Genomic DNA, 16,624 nt, shown 5'->3' with positions numbered 1-16,624 from the left:
ATCTCCCTGTGACATCTACTGACCTGTTTACCAGACTCCCTGCTACTGCACCCACACTTTCCCTCTCTCACAACCCGGGATCTGCTGGCTGTGGGGCCACCTCCCTCCCCGCATCGGTGGCCCAGGACCGGCCGGCGAAATCAGCCCGGCGGCCGCTCGGTGAGCCGGGTCCGGGGATGTGCTACTCCCGTCCGAAACAGAGACCCGCCCCGACACCCCAGCCCTACCCGCCGAGAGCTGCGTGAGCGGCCGGACACTGCCCCTCTCTCTCTCTCTCTCTCTTTCCGGAGGTCCGCGATCGGGCGACGCTCCCTCCCTCCGCTCGCTGTTGTTTTCTCCGCGGATCCTTTAAATTCAAGGTGGCGGACGGTCGGCTCCCAGGCGGCGCCGCGGCCCTCCAGGTGACGTCACCCAATGGGCGGGGTTTGGTCTGTGACAAGCAACGCTCGAGACCGGAAGTGACGTAGAGGCGGCGCCGGTTGACCGGGTAAGTGTCCTTTCAGCGCACTCCTTCTCACTCCTCATAACGTACCCTGAATCCTCCCTCATGTTGTCTATCTCCTCCTCCACTACCCACATCATCTCCCTTCCCCTCATACCTCACACTCCTCCCCTTGCATTTCCTCCCCTCACCCACTACCCCTACCTCACACTCCTCCCCGTGCATTTCCTCCCCTCACCCACTACCCCTACCTCACACTCCTCCTCGTGCATTTCCTCCCCTCACCCACTACCCCTACCTCACACTCCTCCTCGTGCATTTCCTCCCCTCACCCACTACCCCTACCTCACACTCCTCGTGCATTTCCTCCCCTCACCCACTACCCCTACCTCACACTCCTCGTGCATTTCCTCCCCTCACCCACTACCCCTACCTCACACTCCTCGTGCATTTCCTCCCCTCACCCACTACCCCTACCTCACACTCCTCCTCGTGCATTTCCTCCCCTCACCCACTACCCCTACCTCACACTCCTCCTCGTGCATTTCCTCCCCTCACCCACTACCCCTAACTCACTCCTCCTCGTGCATTTCCACCCCTCACCTCCACCACTCTCCACATACCTCATCTTTCATACATCCCCATCAGAAATTTGGAAGTCTTCCTATTTAAAATGATCCATAATTGTGAAAACCCCCTCAGTCCTCCCTCCTTCCTGCTGAAGGGATTGGTGGTACTCCTGCTGTAGCTGATGGGGTGGGTGTGGAGGGGAAAATACTGGGGGACAATGAGTCGGTGAGCCTTACTTTTTGCTTTTCAATCCAGAGTATGGATCATATGACTAATGTCCTCTCAGATGGACACATTGAGGATCTGTAAGTCCTTCTATTCTGATCTGTAAGACATTAACTGACAGCACAGCCTCCTGGAGAATCTGAATCGGGTTTAAAATGGCATATGTCTTAAAGTTTCTTGTTTTGTGGCACAGCATAATTTGTTTAAAAATCTGTTAGTAATAATAAGGCCTGTCCTGGTTGATAGGGTCCTTTTTGAGGCATTGCCTTTTGGGGAGGCTAGAGTCATCATGGAGCTTGGAACTTCCAGCAGTGTTTTCCAATCCTGTGCAGTGCCCACTCCTCTCCCCGTACCCGGTACTGATGCAAACAGTTTGAATGTTTTCCACGAATTTGCAAGAATCTTTGGTGACATAAAATCTCCTCTAACTCTAAGGGCGCTGAGTAGGCTACGGTCAATTATGGATAACTCTGAACATCCTCTACATAGCACCATCCAGAGACAGAGAAGCAGTTTCAGTGACAGGTTACTATCGATGCAATGCTCCTCAGACAGGATGAAGAGGTCAATACTCCCCAATGCCATTAGGCTTTACAATTCTACCGCCAGGACTTAAGAACTTTTTAAAAAGCTATTATTAATGCTTTTTGAGACGGTGATTTAGATGCATATCATATTTTTTTACTGAGTTAAGTATTGTATGTAATTAGTTTTGCTACAACAAGTGTATGGGACATTGGAAAAAAAGTTGAATTTCCCCATGGGGATGAATAAAGTATCTATCTATCTATCTATCTATCTATCTATCCTAATGAAATATAGCCACAGCTGTACCTTCTTTGTAATTGCATCAATATGTTGGGCCCAGGATAGATCTTCAAGATGTTGACATCTAGCAACTTGAAACTGTTCACCTTCTCCTCTGCTGATCCCTCAGTGGGGACTGGTATGTGTTCCCTCAACTTCACCTTCCTGAAGTCCACAATCAATTTGTCTTACTGATGTTGAGTTCTCCTGTGCACCTCCTCGTCACCATCTGAAATTCTACCAACTAAAATTGTGTCGTTGGCAAGTTTATAGATGGGGTTTGAGCTGTACCTGGCTGCACAGTCATGGGTGTAGAGAGAGTGGAGCAGTAGATGGGCACACATCCTTGAGGTGAGCCAGTGTTGATCGTCGGTAATGAGAAGATTTTATTTCTAATCTGCATAAACTGGTCTCCTGGTGAGGAAGTCAAGGATCCATTTGCAAAGGGAGGTACTGAGGGTCAGGTTTTGGAGCTTGTTGATTAGTACTGAGGATATAATTGTGTTAAACGATGATCTGTAGTCAGTAAACAGTCACCTGATGTAGGTATTACTATTATCCAGATGATCCCAGGCCGAGTGGAGAGCCTCTGATGGTCACTGAAGCAGCTCACCCTGCTCTTGTTGGGCACAGGTATGATTGTTGCCCTTTTGAAGCAGGTGGAACATCCAACAGCAGCAGTGAGACATTGAAGAGGTCCTTGAAGACTCTGGTCAGGTGGTTGGCACAGGTTTTCAGAGCCCTACCAGGTACACGACCAGGGCCTGACGTCTTGTGAGAGTTCAGCCTTGAAAGATGGTCTGAAGCCTCTGAAATGTAGATCACAGAGTCACCAGATGCTGCAGCGATTCACATAGGCATAGTTTTATTCTCCCTTTCAAAATAAGCATAAGAGACATTGAGCTCATCTGGGAGTAAAGCATCCCAGCCTTTCATATTAGCTTTCCCTTTGCAGGAAGTAATGGCCTGCAAAATCTGCCAGAGCTGACATGCATCCAATTCTGTCTCTAACCTCAATTTTTTCACTCTTAAAATGCCTATGGGTTGTACCTGGACTTTTTGTATAGTTCTGGATCACTGATCTTGAGTGTCACAGATTTAGTCCTCATCAGTCTATGAATCTCCTGGTTCATCCACGGCTTCTGGCTTGGGTATGTCCAGCATGTTCTTGAAGTCATGTGCTTGTCTATACAGGTCTTGATGAAGTTGATGACAACTTTGGCATATTCATTCAGATTCAAAGATGAATCTCTGAATATTCCTGATAAGATGAGCTTCTCCACTCTGTCACTGAGATCTTAGAGTTGGGAGAGTCTGGAGTTGTCCTGGAGGAACAGACAGTCTCCAGATGATCTTTTGGGTGGAATAAATCTCTTGATTATGGCAGTTTACTGGATGAGTTGACTCAGCCCTGTGGGGCTGGATGGCCTGGGCCTGCTTTAAGTTTACAACACTGCACCTGTTCCTGTAGAATCTGAGGAAGTTTATCAGTACCCTAATCTCTGAGCGGAGGGGTAAGGTCAGCAATTGGTGACCCCTCTCATTGTTGAATGTGCATGGACATAGTATCATGGGTTTGTGCAGCTTGGATCTTCAGATCAACCGGTCCATCCTGACAAGGTACTGCCAAAGACCCTTGGCCCCCTCATCCCTGTACCATTCCGAATGTCATCATTGTACCTGCCTCAATTCCATTTTCTCACCACCTTCTGTGTGGAAAAAGTAGCCCTTCAGACCCTCCTTGTCCTTGTGTCTTTCTCCTCTCGCCCTCTTGCTATGCTCTGTGTGTGTTTAGACACCCCTTCCTGGTGAAAAGACTATGACCATACACTTTACCCAAGCCCCTCATGATTTTATAATGTTACTCCCTAGCCTCTTTCTCTCCGGGGGGAAAACCCCGGCTATCCTGTCTCTCAAGTCGTGTTCTGTAACAGATGAACCACTGGTACGTAGAAGTGCTGTATCTGGCAGGAAAATCTCTGAAAGCCTTGTGCCCCTCTAGGATACCATTGTCTACATTACAAGGTCAGGGTGGACACATGTCTGGTCAGCTCAGACCTGGAGAAGGCCTTTGATAGCGTATCACACACACACGATGGATTGACTATTCTCTTCCAAAGAGGCTTTGGAGAGGGAATCCAGGGTTTTGATCCAACTTCTCTACACAGATGTCAGTAACCAAGCCCAAATTGATGAGGAGAAAACACAGAAATTCCCCACCATAGCTGGAGTAAGGGAGGGTTTCTTTCTCTCTCCCCCCCCCCTTTAGTTAATGTGTAGTACCAAGCCCATAGTAACCCTGGTTCTCATTCTACCTGCCATGTCTGATGTCTGTGTTAACTGTGTCAGCACCTGCTCCCAGTATTGCAGAGGTTGGGCCTGGTTTCATTGCCATGCAACATTCCATTCTGTTGGACTTTGCTGCACCACCTGCATTCTGTAGAAAGCTTCTGAGGGGACAAAAACTTTTTCAACAAAAGTCAATCAGTTCAGCACAGAATGTTCTGGAGGTCCTGTGGGAGGAGACTGTGTATCTGTTAGATGGCTCCACAAGCAGACTCCATTCATTTGGGATAACGCCTCATCACTTGACCTTTCAAAGGAGCGCTAAGATGTTGCATGGCTGTTGGTGAGAAGGGGCCCTCTATTATATTCTTCCAAAATCACCACCTACTGTCCCAGAGGAGGCTGCAGTACAGGTGGGACAGTCTATTACCTCATCACTGGGTTAGCCAGAATGTCTGGAGAGCAATCCATTGGTCTTCATCGAGGTTTGCTCTGAGCAGCTGCATTACAAGGACTAAGTAAGGTGGATGTGGAGAGGATGTTTCCTATGGTGGAGGTATCCAGAACTAGAGGGCATATCCTCGGAATTGAGGGGAGCCCTTTTAGAACATGGGTAAGGAGGGATTTCTTTAGGCAGAGCGGTGGATCTGCGCAATGCTCTGCCACAGACTGAGGTGGAGGCCAAGTCCATGGGAATATTTAAGTTGATAGTTCCCTAATTAGTCAGGGCATCAAAGGATATGTCAAGAAGGCAGGGATTGAGTGGGATCCAGGATCAGCCATGATGGAATGGTGGAGCAGACTCAATGGGCTGAATTGCCTAATTCTGCCCGTCTTATGGTCTAAGGGACTGTGATCTACGGGATGTTCTGTGGTACGCAAACTGAGAGATTGACTGGCTGCTGGAAAATCATCTACTCACTGAACCCCCCCCCCCCCCCCCCTTTGGTCTGCCTGACATGTTGGCCCTCCAGTGTAAGGTGATATCAGTAATGAATGCTGCCAACTGGCATGTTCCTGGAGGCAGAAGCACATGCTGTGGAAAGCACTGATGTTTAGTACCGGCATTGCAAAAGCTCTATGGGAAGGCCCACCCTCGATATGGAAGGTGTGAAAACAGCCTTGTGTGGCAATGGAATTTGTGAGAGAGAAGTTTATGTTGTGGTGTTTCACCTTGAAACAATTTAGAATGAGGTACTGGTGCTCTGTTCAGTACCTGATTTGATATCAGTGAATATCGTCGTCTGTACTCTGACATGTCAGAGTATGGTGGTGCATGTCATTCACAGAATAAACGGACAGGATCTCTGTACCCACGTCCACCCCACCGGCCTCCGATATTTCTGTCCTGGTCCTTTGGTCTGTGACTAGGACAAAGAAGTGGGCAAGAAAGTCATTGTGGATACTAACCACCCAGTAAGCTGCCTTTTCCAAAACCTTCCTCCTGGATCGTGCTGTAGGGCAATCAAAACAAACATTCATGCCATCTTAAAATTTTCTTCTCTCAGGCAGTTAATTTGATCAACCATTCTAGTTAACCCCTATTACCGTTCACTGTACTGTAAACACTTTAAACAACCTTTTTATAAAGCTGTTTACATTGTAATTACTTGCTGGTATATATGCACATTTTGACCAATAACTTTATTTTCTGTATAATTCTTTATAATTTTTGAATACTGTTGCTTTTTGTTGCATGTCACGCCAACACACCATAGCAAATTCCTAATCCATGTAAATATGAATGGCGAATAAAGTTGATCCTTGATTCTTGGGCATTCCCAAATTGTGTCTCTCCACCATCCTTTGGCAGCCCGACTCCCGAGTTCTGTCATTCCCTCTGACTTGCAGCCGTGGCTTTGTTCACCTCGTTTGGTTGGGCCTCAGTTTGTTGACAGTTAGTCTGGGCTTGATTAGATGTGGGTACCGTAGTTACTGCCTGAGACCAGGACCCCTCTACCCTCACACCACTCTTATCAGAATGCATCATGACAACTGCTCCCACTGAAATTTCAGTTGTGCACGTGGCTCAACACATCATGGAAAACAGCCCATATAACTGGACCCCCTCCCAACCCTGGATATTTCCTCTTTTTCCACTCCCCATACCCTCCCACCCCACATTGGGAGGGGGGTACAAATACCTGATAGCAGGAACCACCAGGCTGAAATACAGCTTCTGTCCCAATGTTATAAGACTATTGAACAGCCCCCCTGGCGTGTAAAATGGACCCTTGACTTCAAAATCTACCTGGTTATGACCTTGTACCTATTGTCTGCCTGCATTGCACTTTCTCTGTGATGGTATTCTGCATTTTGATACTTTTTCTCCGTACTACCTCAATGACCTGTTGTAATGAAATTATCTGTATGGATGGCATGCAAGATAGTTTTTCACTGTACCTTGGTACATAGGATGGAAAACAATTCCCCAGCAGTCTGTACTGGACCAGAACTCCCATCCTTACTGTTGCTGTTGTCTCTGCAGCTCTGATCTAGGCCTCTCCTGGCCCGGTGCCATGGCTCTAGCTGGGCTGGTTAAAGGATTGGCAGGCCTGTCTGTGTCCCCAGTACCCCGGCTTACCACCCAGCTGACAGTGGAATGGCTGCGATCACTGGGACGGTACCTTCGGGAGGTGCCTCTTGCCTCTCTACAGTCACAGCGAGGGATTCACTGCTCGAGCGCCTTGGACAACAATAGGCGTGACTGGAAACAGCGCAGCAAGTACACAGTGCGTCCCATCGGCATGAAGAAGACTGGTGGCCGGGACCACACCGGTACGTGTGCTGGGGTAAAGGTCGGTGGGACACTGGGCCATTCAATTACCTTGCTTGTAATCCATCCCCCACCCAGGTCCAAATCTCAGCCCTCCTCTCCCTCAGGTTTCCATTACCCAGGTTCCTGTTGTTCTCCCCACCCGGTGCTTCACCCTCCCACCCCTCCACTGACACTCCATACTGTGTACCTGTCTCTTCCCTTCCTGCTCCCTGCATTCTCACCTCCCAGATACTGTGGGTGGGGACAGGTCAGTGTGTGTGGGTCTCCCAATCTCCCCAGTGACACAGTGGGTGGGGTGTAAGGGGCCTCCAGCTCTCCCTGGAGATGTGGGGGTGGGGATGTTTCTGACAGCCATTCTCCCTGGTGATGATGTGGCTGGGGTGAGGGAGAGGGATGATTGTTTATCTCCCTGGTGACACGATGAGTGTGTGTGTGGGTGGGGGGGGGGGTGCAGAGAGTGATGTGTTTGGGATTGGTGATTGGGTGGGTGGAGGGTGTGTGTAGGACTCCCAGTCTCCAGTGACAGGACAGGGTGTAGCTGCTCTGTGCAGGGACTGTTTATCCCAGTTGTGACTGTGTTGCAGGGTCTGGGGTGAGGCCAAGAGTTTATCCCAGCTGTGACTGTGTTGCAGGGAAGGTACAAGTTCACGGGATTGGCGGGGGGCACAAGCAGCGCTACCGGATGATTGATTTCCAGCGATTGCGCTACCAGCCTGGGGCCGAGGGGCAGTCCTTCGAGGAGAAAGTGCTGGAGGTCCGCTATGACCCCTGCAGGTTTGTTACTGTGGGCTGAGGGTACTTGACTGGAGAGTGGAGAGGGACGGAGGACCAGGGTGGGTATGTGGGTTGGAGGAGGGAGGTGCATGGGCGGGGTCAGTGAGGATAGGAAGTCGGAATTTGATGGGAGGAGATGACACTCTGCGACAGTCCAGATGTGTTTGGATACTGCTCAGTGGGTTCAGGATGGGACACGGTTCAGAAGGTCGGTTGGGGTAGACTGTTCATTGGGTTGGGCTTGATGGTGGAGGGAGTTGGGATGGGGGCAGTTAGGCTGGGACGGTCTGATCAGAGGGTTGATAAAGCTGTCCTCTGCTAGGTCAGCAGATATTGCCCTGCTGGCTGGAGGGGCCCGTAAGAGGTGGATCATCGCCACAGAGAACATGCAACCTGGAGACCTTCTGAAGACTTCAGGCCACATCGGGAGGATGGCTGGTGAGTGTTTGGGCCAAGACCCTTCCAGTGATAGGGTCAGAGCGCAGGGCAAGGATCTAGTCCCTGTACTGGGTGTTGTACAGGCTGGATCACTGCTTGTGCATCGAGGATTGAAAAGGGTGGGTGTGGGGAGGAACTTTCCTTCCATGGGCGGATTGAGAACCAGGAACCAGTATTTAAAATGGAGGTGAGATGATGATTTTCTCAGCAGTTGTAACTTGGTGGAACTTGTAGTACTTCTTCAAGGGTGGTGGAAGCAGATGTTTTGAATATTTCTATGGCAGAGGCAGATGATTCTTAATAAATGAGAAGGTTAAGAGTGATCATGGGTTGAGAGTGCAGGTGAGGTTACACTTGATCAGCTATGATCAAGGGGTAAAACAGAGTTGAGGAGCTGAGTGCTTAGAGTGGGTGGTGAAAACTAGGTGCCAGATGTATTGGGGGGGAAGGGGGACAGATGTAGGAAAGTATAAGGGTGAGGGAACAGATATGTAAGTGTAGTGATGGGACCTGATATTCCCACAGTGTCGGCCCATGAGGGAGATGCCCATCCACTTGGAGCCCTACCCGTGGGGACGTTGGTAAACAACCTGGAGCTGAAGCCTGGACGGGGTGCCCAATATATCCGGGCTGCAGGTCAGTGTCAGCAGTCGATCTCCCCACACCCCTACCCTCCATTCAGACCCACAAACACAGCCCTCTTTGTACCTGCTCCACCCATTCCCAGTACCTCGCTCTGTCCTCTTCCCCTCTGTACTACCACCAGCAGCCCGGCCTGGGATATCTCACTGGCAGCTTTTCTCTCCTACAGGGACCTGTGGACTCTTGCTGAGGAAGGTTAATGGAACGGCCATAGTCCAGCTGCCCTCCAAGCGCCACGTTCAGGTAAAATTACCTCCCCTTCCCCCCACCCCTTTACCTCACCCCTCTTCACCTCCCTTCTCTCATATACTCCCTCTCTCTCTGCAGGTTCTGGAGACCTGTGTGGCCACGGTGGGTCGAGTCTCCAATGTTGCCCATAATAAGCGGGTGATTGGAAAGGCGGGTCGGAACCGCTGGCTGGGCAAGCGGCCAAGCAGTGGTCTGTGGCAGAGGAAGGGTGGTTGGGCAGGCAGGAAGATCCGGCCCATTCCTCCCATGAAGAGCTATGTGCAGCTGCCTGTGCGGGGGTCTGTGGGCTGAGCAGGGGAGTGGCCACCAACCCCCAAAATAAACTGGTTCACCAGAATCCCCTGTCTGTCTGTGTGAGGGGTAGGGTTAAGGGTGGTGGGGGAAGAGGTCCCACACATGTACACTGACCCGTCACTGACGGATAGGTCCCACATCTGCACTAACACTCAGTGGGGGACTGGAACTGCACACTGACACTAACTCTCACTGGAGAATGTGTCCCACACACACTGACACTCACTGAGAAATAGGTGTCTCTCTTGTACACGTCCATACGCGCGCGCACACCCTCTCATTGCACGCACGCAAACTCAATGATCCAAATTTACAAGTAATGAGTTTACTTTCTTGGCTACATCATTTGAGCCAACTGTTACGTACAATCATGTTCTTACACCAGTCCCCTTGCACGGAACTGAGTCCTGAGGGAACTGTTTCAATTTGTGGAGCCTATGAAATCAGTGACCAGTTTGGAGTTTTTTTAAGAGTGGTAAGTATATTCTTGTTGTAAATAGTTGAAGTTAAACCTCCTGTGGAGTATCTGAATTGAGCCCAGCACTGTGAATGTACCCACTCCTCGGAGGAGTTACTGCAGAATGAAACCCAGAAAAGGGAATGCAACAATTTTTCGGACACCTGGCTCGTGCCACCTCAATTTCGAGGGTCTGTAGTTGATGCCTTGAGAAGACCTTCAGTTCCAGGGATGGTGCTCTTGTGCGATAAGAGGCGATGAAGCAGATCGAACTGTGCTCCCTCATATTTACAGGTACAGGTTTGACTTATCGAGTCCAACATATACTGACTGTACCTGGATTCCAGAGATCCCAGAGCCGTGGAACACTGCACATCTAACACCACTAATGCAGGAGGATGGGAAGGAGAACCCGTTAGTCTCAAATCAATCTGTGGGACAAAGCTGAAGCAAGAAGATATGACAATTGAAAAGTCAGCATGATTTTATGCAAGGGAAACTGACAAAATTGTTGAGTTGTCTGTGGATGGAACATGTACTCATGAAAGGGAACGAGTGGATGTGTTTGGGTTTCCAGAAGATATTAAATGCCAATTTAAGGATATTTGCACAATGTAACAGCTTATACAGCTGAGGTAACGTATGGGCCCAGAGAGGGGTCTGGCTAATGGAAAAGAGCAATGGGATGAACAACTGATTTTCAGCCTGATGATCAGTAACTCACTGGGTACCACAGAAAAGATCCGGGGCCTCTTTTGGCTTGTCATTTTGGCCCAGATTTCTTTTGTGTTAGTATAGTTTGACCTGGTGAGCAGGTCTCATAGCTTTGCTATTAGAAACACATCATATGATCCCAATGACTTCTCATATATTAACCAATCTGGTCTTCCTCCCATCAGATATCTTTCATTTGTTAAACCCACCCCTCCTTCCCCCAATGTTTCTGCACTGAAACCTGGTTTTCGGTCTGCAGAAGGCTCTTGGATGTGAAGTGTTGATAGTTCTCCTCTCCATGGATGCTGCCTGACCTGTTAAAGGGTTTCTGGGATTATCTGTTAAATTTCAGATCCTGAGCATCGGTAGGTTTTGATTCTCACAAAATTGTCAATTTTAGCAAGTAAATAAGAGTTTTTATAAGAGTTGGCTTTTGTCCCATAGGTAAGGAGTGTAAATGTAAGGTTTTGGAGCCATTTTACAGGGGCTGTGGTGAGGCCACACCTGAAGAATTGAGTACAGTTGTGTAAGGAAGGATGAGATTGTGTTGTAGGCAGTGGGAGCAGGTTCACTGGGTTGATGAACGAAAGAGGCTGAAATTCAGTGGAGTTTAGAAGATTGAGAGTGGATCTTTTTGGAACGTCTGATTGTGAGGGAAGCTGACAAAATGGGTGTTAAGAGGCTGCTACCCGAGTAGGGTATTCGGAACCGGGGGCACAGGTTCAGTTCATTTCAGATGGAAATGAGAAATTTTTCCCCTCTGGAATTCTCTCTGCCCAGAAGGAGTGGAGGTTGAGTCAGTGATTTAGTCATTGTAGAGACTTACAGATATTTAAATTATAGGGGAGTGGGGAAAGATTGGATCAGCTGTGGTCTGAATGAATAGTGGAGCAAGCTCCAGGGGTCAATGCTCTTCTTTGCTGGGGTTGTAAAAATATTCCAACCATTCTGGGCAGTGGTTGTGGGGTATTTGCCAGCTAAGTGGCTTTGGTGGGCTGAAAATATTTGCTTTCTACGTAATCCTGTTGGAGAGTGGTGCCTTGCTCTGCAGACCAACTGCCAGTGGGGAAAATGGGTTGCTTTTGATGTGGATGGTAATATGGAAAGGTGTGGTTTGTGTTGGCCCTGTGGTTCATTCACCAGATCCACGCTGCAGCAGGGAGATACAACTCCCAACACTTTTATTTCAAAGTTACAAATTCATGTCTTCGACAACCTTCTGGAAAGTGCACGTGAGAGAGCTGTCAGAGCCCTTGTAGTCTGTAATCCATGTAGAGGAAGTGTTCTTAAATTAAAAAAAAAGTCAACTCTTCCCACCGGCAATTAAATAAAAAAAAAGAGCTGAGTGCCGGGGTGGGAGTTTTTCCACAGGAACCGGTCAGGCAGTGGGGTGCAGAGTCTGATCCACATCCAGTGTCACGCTGTCTTGGAGTAGCCGAATATTCCCACAGGGAAGTACTTGACGTGAGTGGGCCACTGAGCAGCCAGCTGGAAGAATTTCACATCATTCCACTCCACGCCATCGATCGACACTGGAACAGAGGGTGTGAGGTTAGACAAAAACTGGCACAGGGAAGGACACTTTCATGCTGGACAATGCGAGAAGGGCACATCAGAGTTGGGAAAGGAGGTACAGAGGTGAGCGAAGCTCAGAGTCCTGGGCTTTAGGCGCATGAGGATGGAGATAATGGTGGTCAGTATAAAGAAGTGCAGTACACACAAGCTCTGCCAGGGCAGGAGGAGCCTGGCTCAGTCATCAGGCAGGGTATAGAAGTGGGTGGGCAGGGGTTCTAGAGTTCAGGGGCAGGCTGCATGTGGTGGGATAGATCAAAGATAATGATCATGGCTTTATTAAGGGAAGATACTGTCTATGCTGGGTGGTCGGGGTGGAGATAACTAGCAAAGGAAGTGAGGTGTGAAGCACCCCTTCCCTCCATTAGCCTGCAGGTCACTCTTGGGCAAGCTGCTTAGCCCCCGATCAGGGTTATATGAAGCCATGGGAACAGGTGGTGTATATCATAAGTCCAGGTTATGTGACCAATGACACTGGACAGGCAATCTCTGAAAAGTATTGATAATAGCTGGAGTCACCTGTCTTGCCCAGAAGGTGGCAATAGCAAACCATTTCTGCAGAAAAATTTGCCAAGAACAATCATGGTCATGGAAAGACCGTGATGCCCACGTCATACAGCACAGCACATAATGAACAAACTGAATATGCAATTTGACTGGATTACTCAAAGAATATTAGAACATATTGATAAGAGTATTGGTGAGGCATTTGACAAGGTCCCACATGGGAGGCTGGTCTATGGCAAGTCGGAAAAGTGGATCCAAAATTGCCTAGTAATGGGAGGGAGCTATATAGTTATACAGTACGGAAACAGGCACTTTGGCTCAATTCATCCGTACTAACCAAGATCCAAACTAGTCCATTTTGCCTCCATTAGGCCCATATTCCTCTAAAGCATATTCCTCCCAGTCTGGGCTCCATGGACCCCTTGGTTAATGGTATTGGTCCTTGGTGTGAAAAAGGTTGGAAACCCCTGCTCTAAAGCTTGCTTGTCATCTGGCCTTACAATCAAGCCAGAAGTAAAGATTTGGGGTATTATTGATTCTGCGCTAAATTTCAAATTTCTTAATAAATTATTAAGACTGCATCCTTTCACTTAAGGAGCATTGCAAGAGTTTAATTTCCTACAATATCTCAAGATGAAGAAAAATTGATATATGCTTATGTTTTTAGCCAATTAGACTATTGTAAAGCAATCTTTTCAGGACAGCCTAAAAAGGATATGAATTGGCTGCAGCTTGTTCAAAATGCAGCAGCAATAATTGTAACCAAAAAAATAAATCAATAAATTCTGAGCACATTTCATTGTTTTTGGCATCATTACACTGGCTGCTAGTGTCCTTTAGGATCAATTTTAAAATACTCTTAATTGTATGTAATCTAGCTCCTCCATATATTTTGGAGTGTTTATCCCTTACTTCCCTAATCGTAATCTAAGATCCACAACTACTGGTTTGCTTAGTGTTCCTAGAACCAAGTATATTAAAAAAATAACTGGTGATGCAGCCTTTTGCTCTTGTTCACCAAAAATCTAGAAAACTACCGACTGAGATACTCCAGGCCAGTACTGTGTAACATTAAAAACACTTATTTAAAAAAAACTTTTTACATTTTTGGCCTACTTGTAGGATTACTTAATGCCTGTTGACAATGCATTTATGTAATTTGATTACATTTTATTCTAAATAATGTTTGTCTTATGATTTTTAATTTTGTCTCATGACTATTGATTTATCATTTCAATCTATGTAAATCACTTTGAGCCTGTGTATTAATGCATGAAAAGTGCTTTGTAAATAAAGTTGCTATTATTTATGCATGTACCTGTCCTAATGTCTATTAAACATTGTGGTTGTATCTGCCTCTAACACTTCTGGCAAAGGAGAATGGTGGATGGTTGTCTTTCTGACTACCTGTGATCAGTGGTATATCACAAGGATAAGTCCACATCCTTGCTGTTTGTTATCTATGTCAAGGATTTGGATGTGAATGTAGGAGACATGATTTAATGTGTTTGCAGATGATAATGAAAATTGGTTTTGCCGACCATGAGGAGGACAGTCGTACACTACAGGATATCATTGAGTTGGTAAGGTGGGCAGAACAATGGTAGATGGAATTTATTCCTGGTCAGTGTGAGCTGATGCACTTTGGGGGGAGGGACTAATAAGGGTAGGATATATACAGTCATAGGCCCTGAGGAACTGAAAGTCCTCAGTTTACAAGTCCAAGGATCCCTAAAGGTGCCAGTGTAGGTAGATAAAATGGTGAAGAAGCCATACAGGATACATGTCTTCATTAACTGGCATGGAACATATGGAGAAGGGATGTTTTTGTACAAAATATTGGTTAGAGTACTGTGTGCAGTTCTGGGCCCCATACTATAGGAAGGACATGATGATATTGGAGTGGGTGCTGCCTGGGATGCAGCAGTAATGAGGAGAGGCTGGGCTTGTTTACTTGGAGGAGGATGAGGAGAACATGATAGAGATGCACAAAGTGGTGAGGGAAAACAGTAGGAAACTGTCATAGGTGTTGACAAACATAGGGCATAAACTTAGGGGAAGGAGAAAGTGTTTTGGAGAGTATCCGCTGAACTTTTTCACCCAAATGGTGGTTGGCATCTGGAACACACTGTCTGAAGGGGTGGGTAGAGGCAGAGACTCTTACAACATTTTTGTATATCGAGGAATACTTGAATTAAGGCAGAGTAGACTAGCAATCAGTACTATAAATGGAATTAGTGTAGATAAGGACGATGGTCAGCATGGATTTACTGGACGGAAAGATCTGATTCTGTGCCGTGTCCATGAAGTAGTCACAGTTTACTAAAATGTGGACCATTTCTCCCTCCACTACCTGCTTCACTGCAGCTGCTGGTGAGGACCTGGGCAGCTTCTCACCTTTTAGCATGGTCTGCTGGTGTTTGGCAGTACAGATCAATCGACTGATCCCCTCGATCACCTGGCTCTTTGAGTCCAGCTCCTTTTCCCGCGGCTTCTTACTCAAAAACATCACTGCAAAAGACAAGAGTCCACAGTCAAGAAGGATGCAAAAGACAGTCTGGGTCGGCGGGACGGAGTGAGTTGGTTAGTCTGTGTACGAGAGACAGTGCATCAGAATGTATGGGACAGTCTGGGTCAGAGGGTTGGAATGAGTCAGAGTCTGGGTCGGTGGGACAGGGCACATGACCTTAAACATAATGACTGGCTGTGTTACCTGTCCTATGTGTCCCAGAAACTCTGACCTGCTGGACACAGGACATTTTTCAGTAAATCATCAGACATTTGCCCCATTGAGACTTTACAGGCATGTTGGTTAACTGTCCTCTTCCCTTTCTCTGCAAATTATTATCCAGTGGCTATCTTATTCCCCAATGGAAGCAAACAATTGTGGATGCTGGAACTGAGACCTAAACAGCGAGTGCTGGAAATATTCAACAAAATGGGCAGTGTCTGTGGAGAAAGACCCACAGTTAATGCTTCCAAGAAAAATAGTTCTGGTGAGAAGTCACCAACCAAAAGCATTAGCTGTTTCTCCCCCTACAGATGCTGCCTGATCTACCGAGTCTTTCCAGCATTCTGTCTTTGAATTGCCTGTTGGATTGTGTTCAACAACCTTAACAGACTGCCCGTTCCACACATAAATGCTTCCCTGAGGAAGTGCCCTTTCCTGAGCAGAGTGTTTTACTTTAACTCTGCATCACCCGACCTCCAAGAAAGAGATCCCTTTACTTATCCAGTGCAATGGCTTTGGTACAATTCCATCATCAGGATCTGTGCAGTATTCAAAACTAGAGAACCAGTATCCCACGGAGTCCCCTATTACAATGTTTCCCCAGAGCACACTTCCTGGTCCCACCCTGCGTGTCCTGCCTCCCACACTGGCTTCAGTTCCCAAGACACAATCCCTTGTCTCATTTTCCACCCTGTGACCCCCCTGCCCGACAGTCTCACCCATCACTGCCTTTCCATCAGCCAACCTGCTCACCTTTCTTATTTTTCTCTTTGGTCACCACGGTCATCAGCATAGTAGCTGGTGGTACCATCTCACCCCCATTGGGCAGCCGGGTGACTTGCAGTGAGCGGAAGTTGCTCTTCAAAGTGTTCTTACTCCCGATGTCCCGCTTCTCACCGTCTCTCTTCTTATCGGGCACCTGGGTGGTCCAGTAGTCAACCTGCAGTCCCATCACCTCCCCTCCAGCTCCCGTCAAGCTGGCCATGTGCAGCCCAAGGAAGGAGGGAAGGGCCATTAGATTCTAGCTGACATGTGTGCATATAAACATGATATCTCACTCACTCTCACCAAAAACACACAGAGATATTCATGCACACATACACTCACACAGTCAAGTCTAGGTGCTCATATAAATGC

General features: G+C 47.7%; 2 protein-coding genes across 8 annotated transcripts in view; one reads left to right on the top strand and one right to left on the bottom strand.

Annotated features, from left to right (window-relative positions):
- Positions 1-344: 344 nt before the first annotated feature.
- Positions 345-9,549, top strand: mrpl2 (mitochondrial ribosomal protein L2). 2 transcript variants are annotated; one of them, XM_073056277.1, is made up of 7 exons: positions 345-487; positions 6,819-7,108; positions 7,742-7,883; positions 8,206-8,321; positions 8,847-8,957; positions 9,133-9,206; positions 9,291-9,549. In XM_073056277.1, exons 2-7 carry the CDS (start codon positions 6,850-6,852, stop codon positions 9,501-9,503), a joined length of 915 nt encoding a protein of 304 aa, XP_072912378.1. In that variant the 5' UTR covers positions 345-487; positions 6,819-6,849; the 3' UTR covers positions 9,504-9,549. The 2 variants fall into 2 exon arrangements, with proteins under 2 accessions (XP_072912378.1, XP_072912377.1); XM_073056276.1 differs by lacking the exon at positions 345-487 and adding an exon at positions 2,622-2,677.
- Positions 9,550-11,828: 2,279 nt separating this feature from the next.
- LOC140733225 (phosphofurin acidic cluster sorting protein 1-like) overlaps positions 11,829-16,624 on the bottom strand; it is a 279,192-nt gene continuing 274,396 nt past the window's right edge. For all 6 annotated transcript variants that reach the window (XM_073056265.1, XM_073056267.1, XM_073056266.1 and 3 more), the window contains 3 exons: positions 16,241-16,464; positions 15,154-15,267; positions 11,829-12,209 (listed from right to left, as the gene is read on the bottom strand). In XM_073056265.1, coding sequence (XP_072912366.1) covers positions 12,094-12,209; positions 15,154-15,267; positions 16,241-16,464 — 454 coding nt within the window. In that variant the 3' untranslated portion in view covers positions 11,829-12,093. The remainder of the gene's footprint in view (positions 12,210-15,153; positions 15,268-16,240; positions 16,465-16,624) is intronic.

The sequence above is a fragment of the Hemitrygon akajei genome, chromosome 9 (genome assembly GCF_048418815.1).
Source record: "Hemitrygon akajei chromosome 9, sHemAka1.3, whole genome shotgun sequence".
In the NCBI taxonomy this organism is placed as follows: Eukaryota; Metazoa; Chordata; class Chondrichthyes; order Myliobatiformes; family Dasyatidae; genus Hemitrygon; species Hemitrygon akajei.
Note: the sequence above shows the minus strand (reverse complement) of the source record. Positions and strands in the feature narration are given on the sequence as shown.

What these genes read in the sequence shown, in the direction of transcription:
- mrpl2 (XM_073056276.1), top strand. Translation starts at nt 2,637, where the DNA reads ATGGTCACTGAAGCAGCTCACCCTGCTCTTGTTGGGCACAG. An exon ending in CCACATCGGGAGGATGGCTG is followed by an intron (nt 8,322 to 8,846) that starts GTGAGTGTTTGG and finishes ATATTCCCACAG; the next exon opens with TGTCGGCCCATGAGGGAGAT. An exon ending in CCAATATATCCGGGCTGCAG is followed by an intron (nt 8,958 to 9,132) that starts GTCAGTGTCAGC and finishes TCTCTCCTACAG; the next exon opens with GGACCTGTGGACTCTTGCTG.